The sequence below is a fragment of the Anoplophora glabripennis genome, unplaced genomic scaffold, assembly GCF_000390285.2.
Source record: "Anoplophora glabripennis isolate ALB-LARVAE unplaced genomic scaffold, Agla_2.0 scaffold707, whole genome shotgun sequence".
Lineage (NCBI taxonomy): Eukaryota > Metazoa > Arthropoda > Insecta > Coleoptera > Cerambycidae > Anoplophora > Anoplophora glabripennis.
Window position 1 is genome coordinate 246,414 of NW_019417776.1, and position 7,530 is coordinate 253,943.

Below are 7,530 nucleotides of genomic sequence, written 5' to 3' on the forward strand. Positions count from 1 at the left end.
TTATAACTCCGTCGAGGGTGATCATTTAATTCAGAAATAGGTACCTTACACTAATTATTTTTTCAGCAAGATCAATTAAACATACTGCACTGAAAACAAATACAAAATATATCTTTTAACGGAACAAATATTTAAAAAACAAGACACAACATCCACTGGGTCATCTATTCTCAGACATATAATTTTATAAAACTATAAGGTTTAATATTGTTTTACAAGAAGATGTACTCAAGAGTACTCTTGGATTTATAGAGAGGGGATGGGTATTATAAAACTGACCACCACTGAACTTCTCATCATAACATCTTAGTGTCCAGTGTAGTGTTGGTCAACCTGCTTGCTACTCAACGATTTGACTTGTTACAATAGTTTTTTGAGCTACAAGGTAGGTAGTTCTTCGATATCAATCAGTTGTTCGGATTTATTTTTGTGATTTAGTGTTAGTCATGCTTAGACAGGATCCGGATTTTTGTTAATTACTTTCTATAATTTATTAAAGAGAAGAAAATACTTATAGTAAAATTTTATGTATTGAAAATAACTATTTAAAGTTTTTATTACCTTAATCACAAAAATAAATACATATAATATAAACAAGCATTAATGTAGTTGTAATTTAATTATATAATTTTTATGTAACTTTTATTATAAAATCAAGCAATTAACAAATTTCTTTTTAAAAAAGAAATAATTTTTAATAAAAAAATATTTTTTTTCTTTAGAGAAGTTTAAAAATTTATTTTATAACATTTTCGTATGCACTCACATATACTTAATTTCAAATTTTAATATTTATTGTTGTTGTATTAATACAAATATAAAATAAAAAAACTATTGTACATATTATTCTGTTTTAGATATTACAATAATTATATTGTTCAACAATATTTTTGTACAGGATACTGTTAAGTGTACCCCTTTTATAAAGATTTTATAGGTCGATACCCTTAAGGCGAGTTTCATTAACTATTATTTTTATTAAGTATCCAATTCTAACCGAATGAAATAATAACAGGAAGCAGGGACTGTCAATTGTGGCTCGGTGGATATTCAATTATTGTTTAACATTTTCCATTTCGTTTCTTTGTTGCACATTTATCGTTTCAAGGCTTGCTAGATTGATATTTATGAATGGCACTATCTGTTCAGTATTATGTAAATTACTGAGGTATTTCGCAACATATGCATTGTTTTTATTTTTTATTGTTTTAAAATGGCATAAGTATATTTAAAATACTTATTTCTTATCCAAACAGGAATGTCGTTTGACATGGTTATTATTACTTAATTAAATACATTAAATCGTATAATTTTTACATTTATTCTACATATGTACAACCAAACAGATTTTAAAAAATGGTTACTTTCGAAAAGACAAGTTTTAAAACATCATTTCTGCATTTTCGATATTTGATCATAATTCTCGTTCAGCGGTTCGGCTATGTTATACAAGAGAATAAGTCTATCCTGCTCGTATTCTCTCTCTCTCTCTCGAACTCGGGTAGCTTTTTCTGAACGATCTATGTAGATAAGCCTTTACTCTTGAGTACCTTCTCTTGAGAACTTCACTTTTTTATTTTCTCAACAGGTTTTAGTTCAATAGCCGATGAATAGCAAGTTTGTCTGGGTGCTTTTAGTTTTTAGTATTATAGTGCTAATACTGTAATAAATTTCTATACTTAACGACATTTGAATTTTATTCACTTTATATGGAAATCAAGCAATTTTTTAATACATTTTATGCAGTGGTGATGCAATTAATTACCTAATATGATTTTAATGTCAAATCTCTAATATTAATAAAACATTTCAAAGATGAATTCTTACATAAGTAATTTTACAGCGTGATATATCACAGTTGATATCGTAAATTATCAGAAAAAATGTAAACAAGATTTTTCTTCCTCGAAATTACATTACGGTTTTTATTATTAAATAAAAATTAAAAAACTTCGTGGACATATTTCAATAAATATATTACAGACAATATTATTGAATTAACTTTAAAGGAAGATTATTATTATCATTATTATTAATTATAAAGGAAATTCCTTTTGATTTGTCAAGACAAGAAAAAAGGCTAATCTGAACACTTACTATACTTATTAGATAGTACATTTTACGTCAAAAATTACCAATGCAATCGAAAAACATAACATGTATATCTTTTGTAAAATGACAATGATCCCAATTAGACCAGAACAATTTTACTAAAAGTAAAATTGCTTTCATTCGAAATAAAGCTAAAAATATACTGATTTTTAGTTAACAACGTACATTTCCAAATCTAACTGCTTTCCTTTTATTTAACAGATTGTACATTTTCAAACCACTATATATTTTTTCGAATTACATAATAATTACACTGATTTTTTGTGCCATGTCAAGCAGCGTTGGCGTTTATTATTACAAAGCAAGGTGGGAACTGAGAAGAAATACCTATTGATAACTTTCGCTTTGTAAGCTGATTTGTTCTTGAATTAAGGCAGCTGTGGAAACGTTTTATTAATCTATTTTCTGCTTTTACAGCACAGTAAATAAGTTGTAACATTGGTAATCATTACATTACCAATAATTTCATAATACCCACAAACGAATTTAACAGACTTCAATAACTATTATGACAATTTAATACAAAAAATATTGTTTCATTCAGTGAGATAATATTAAATTCATGTGCAAATTCATGCCAAAATTCAATGTAAAATAAATACTACATTAATGAAATGTTTTTATCAAGAGATTTCGATGATCAGTAAAACAACGAAACCACAATGTATACATTGAAGCATATATGGTATTTTTATTTTTCTTCTCTAAAGAGTGTTTTAGTGCTTGTTAGGTAACTATAGATGGAAATTCTATTCAAATTATAATATACTTTTTTCTATTTGTATGAGGTCCTTCAAAAAGGTTACGATAAATTAATAATGGAGAATTCAACACATTTAATTTTATTTAATTGTTTCACATGCTATCTTGGATAAGTAACTGAACATAAATTCAATTCTTAATTAAACAATTAATAGGTACACCTAATAATGAATGCTAAAAATGAAATATCTAACTCATGTTTCTACTGTAATGATTTAGTTTTATATAAATTGATCTAAATTATTTTAATGATAAAATTATTTGTTTCAGAATGAAAAATATTGTTGGACTACTATTGATAGCCACAGCGTTGGCTTATCCTGTAGCGGAAAATGAAGAAAAGGCAAATCTACCTCTAGTCATTACGGACTATTCATCTGTAGCTGAGGGACAGCAAAAACAAGCGGCACAAGACTCAAATGAATCTGCTTCAACCTCATCAGAAAGCCAAGAATCAGCAGAAAATGCAAGTTCAGAAGCTCAGCTTGTAGCGCAAGAACCTAGCAGTCAAGCTTCTAATGAAAATTCAGGAGAAGAAAAAAAACCTCTCGAACAACCAGCTGCTCAACCACTGAAAGAAGAGGCCAAGGCAGAGGCTCCAGCTACCAGCGAACAACTACCAACTGTAAAATCAATGACAGCTGAAAAACAAGCAGAATCAGTTGCTCCAACTCAAGAAACAGTTTCTGAAGTATCAGCTACTTCCGATGCTACAACTGAAAAGGATCAACAACAGCAGCTTCCTTCTGAAGAAAAACCATTAGCCCTGCCAGCAAAAGCTGAAGAATCGCCTGAAGAATCTCCAAACGCAGCCGCTACTGAAATCAAAGAAGAAGTTATTTTACCAAGTGAACAAAAATTAGAGATAAGTCCAGCTGCAGAAGAAAAAATACCTGAACTTAAAACAGCCGAAGCCTCACCTGTGGCTGAGGCAAATACAGAACAAATTGAAAATAAAAAAGATGTAGCTTCAGCCGAAGTTAAGCCCGACTCTGAAAAAAAAGCTAAATCAGGTGAAGCACAACAATCAGGGGAACAAAACTCTGGAGAAAAACCAGAATCACAAGAACAGGTATCTGAGGAGCAAAAGCCCCTACAACCTCAAGAACAACAACCAGAACAGGATCAACAGAAGCAGCAACCAAAGGAGCAAAAGCCAGAACAAGAAGAACAACAACCACAAGACCAACAAGCACAAGAACAACAATCTCAGCAAGCACAAGAATTGCCACTAGAAAAACCTCAACAGGCACAGGATCAGCAACCACAGGAACAACAGCAAAAATCACAAAAGCAACCACAAGAACAACCCCAAGAACAGCCACAACAGCAACAGGAACAGAAGCAGCAAGCCCAGGAACAGCTGCCCCAGCAAGTAACTCCACAAAATTCTGAACCAGCCAAACCAGACCAATTATCTGAATCCAGTGCACCAAGTTCTTGAATTTTTCGTTAAGGAAAATTTTTAACTGACTGATGAGGTCCGCTTGCCCTTTTGTTCGATTCCCACTTAACTATTTTTCTCTTTTTGAACAACTGGGTCTACCGGCCCTCGCCTAATTTTATTATTTATGTGTGCTCAATTAATAGGGATCGAATATTTAAATAGGTACCGAAACGTCCGCCGTGTTTTGTTGTAAAAACCGTGTTGTTTTTATTTTTATTATATTATATTTTGTCTGTTTTATTCTTATTTTGACTAGTGAAATAATTGGATTTATATGTTTAGATATACCTAGACATGAAAATAATTAAATTTATCCTAGACACATTTAATTTCCCAACATTTCTATACATTTTTAGATTAAGATTATGTATTAAAAGCTTTGAATAAAGTTTTATACATAAAACAAAAAGTTTCTCATTTTGTCACTTTACCTGAACATTTCCTTTGTACGAGAAAAAAATAAATAAATTATTTGTAACTGTGCACAATATAATTTAACGGTTTAATGATGTAAATTCTAACATAACAATGACATAAATGTTTACTCACTGTACAAGCAATCTATCTGACATAAATATACAAACAAATTAAATAATAATAGAAATCTACAATATTAGGTTAATACGAAATGGTGGTAAAGAATGTTAATTTTTTCCATAATTTTTTGAAAAAAAAGTAGTTTTCAGTAAGAACATTCTAAAGAAGTAAATTTTATTTTATTTTAAGAACAGATCTTGTAATAATTAATGTAGAAATAAATTACAATAATTCCTAAGAAACAATGAACACCTATTATTTAATTTGGATCTTTAATTTTAAATTTCTGCGGAAATAACAATACTTAGTATGTACTTCGCAGAAGGATATTTTTGATCCTAAAATAAATTTTAAAAGATATCTATAGTTCTACGATCATTTGCTAGATATATTTAAAATATATATATATATATATATATTCAGTATTATGTANTGGGGTCTATCTCATATATATATAATCTGTCATAATAAATTATTGAGTGTTGAAAGAAAAATTCTATTTCCGAAATATTATGTATATATTATTATTAACAAGAGATATAACGAGCATTTCATATAATAGGAGACACGTATTTCATTAAAAAAAAAGTTTGTATTAAGAAAGACGATTTTAGAAAACTGCATGCTTTGCTCTTGACTGTGATAAGCGATATTAACGTAAAATAAATTCAAACCCAGTAGTTATTGTATACATAATATTTGACTATTAAAAAATTTTTTGGAAAATCCGTGATGAACAGTTTTTATCCAATAACATGTATAATCTGTAAAAGTCTGCATTATGTGAATTCCTAAAATATAACCTCATTTTCGGAGATAAAACGATAAAACCTTGATTAAAGCGAAATATTAAAAAAACTGCCGTCTTTAATGGTGACATCAATGAAAATAGCTATCAAGATTTTCAAATTTAATATGCATACTTGGTTCATTTTATTGAAAAACACAAGTAGATTAATGGTCTAATTAAATTTTCTCTATATATATTTAACCCTTCTTGATCTGTTTAATAATAACCGATTTTGATAGTCATATTATTTAAAGCAACAAGGCTAATTAACAGGCCGAGATCACTTTGAGGTTTCTCAAAAAATGCATATACATAATAACATAGAAAGTCTTCAGTTAATACATGTGCCAGAATGTTTAAAAGCCATTCGTATTGAATATTGCCAAAAACCGAGAGTAAATCGTACATTTCAGGTTCGTAGGTACTTTTGTTTCAACGATATTGTGAAAATCGAGGGAACATAATTTTGTATACAGGGTGATTTCACTGTACATACTGAAACTGCAGGACTAGATTCATTACCAAATAATAAGTAGAGTTTGCTTTTTAAACTTTTTTCCTGTGGGACTCGGTAAGTGTTAAAGTTTACAAAAAAAATATATATTTTCTGCCATATCTTCATAATGCGCTGACGGAATTGAATGAGATTTACTACAGCGTATTCATTTAATTAACCTAGTGGCTTTAACCAGTGGCATGCTACTGGAGGTAATGCCCCATTTTCTTAAGAAAAAATAAAATACGCAGCTGGAAGTTTTTTTGTATAAATAATGTTACAGGTACTGTTATGTTAAATGAATGAAAAATGTTTTTTTAATAGTAGCAGCCGTTTAGGAGATATTTGGGCTTGTTTTTACGTTTTATTGAATTTTCCTAAAATTAATGGATGAAAACCTCCTGGTTTTAACCAGTGACGTGCTACTAAAGCATCCGCCAACTTTTCTCAAGAAAAGAATACACCACTGGCGGTTTTTTGTAGAAATAATTTTATTTCTGGAAAAAATATTAAACTAAAAAATAGCATTAGCAAATAGGTCGAGTAAGTAATTAAGTAACTAGTCCTAGTCCTTGTTCAAAACGAAGTCCTTCCGCATCGATACACTTTTGACATCTAATCTATTTATAGAGGAACTTATCATCATAACATGATTTTCCCTGAAATTACAATTTTCGTCTATTCTTTGCCACAATTCGCTTCGTGTTCATAAGCCCATCAAGAACTACGGCTTCAGGAATAAATACACAAAGTTAGTTATAATACTAAAACGAGATCATCGTAAAGCTTACTAACTGATAATGTAGACAAAATAATCAATTTCTGCAGATGAATTTTAAACAAATATGAGTATGTGGACTAAATTTGCGCATTATGGTCTGCAAATAAGTAAATTATCTCCTAAACGGTTGCTACTATTAAAAAACACGAAGAATAACTTTTCTTTCATTTAACGTAACAGTACCTAATTACTTCTACAAAAAACTGCCAGTAGCGTACTCTTTTCTTGAGAAACCGGAGCGGCACCTTCAGTAGCACCCCACTGGTTAATGCCACAAAGGTCTAATTAAGTGAACACGCTATAAAAAATTTCATTCAAATCGTTCAGCACAATATGAAGATATTACCGAAAATATAATTATTTTGGAATCATGAACAACCTGCATCTCGAATACCACATCCCCAGGAAAAAAGTTTATACAGCAAACTTTACTTATTTTCTAGCAACTATTCTGCAGTTTCTGTATTTAAAATAACATCACTCTGTATAACAACAACGTGTAGGGAAAAATAGATGCATTTTTTTAACTGGGTATTGAAAATTAAGTTTGAAATACAACAGTGGCGGCTCGTGAGGTTCGACTCCGGGACTCCGCCCCCCCCCCC

General features: G+C 30.0%; 1 protein-coding gene across 1 annotated transcript; it reads left to right on the forward strand.

Moving 5' to 3' along the window:
* The first annotated feature begins 296 nt into the window (after positions 1–296).
* LOC108913330 (transcription factor TBF1-like) lies at positions 297–4,653 on the forward strand. Its single transcript, XM_018718863.1, has 2 exons — positions 297–385; positions 3,145–4,653. The coding sequence occupies exon 2, from the start codon at positions 3,146–3,148 to the stop codon at positions 4,316–4,318; it is 1,173 nt and encodes a 390-aa protein (XP_018574379.1). The 5' UTR covers positions 297–385; position 3,145; the 3' UTR covers positions 4,319–4,653.
* Positions 4,654–7,530: the final 2,877 nt, after the last annotated feature.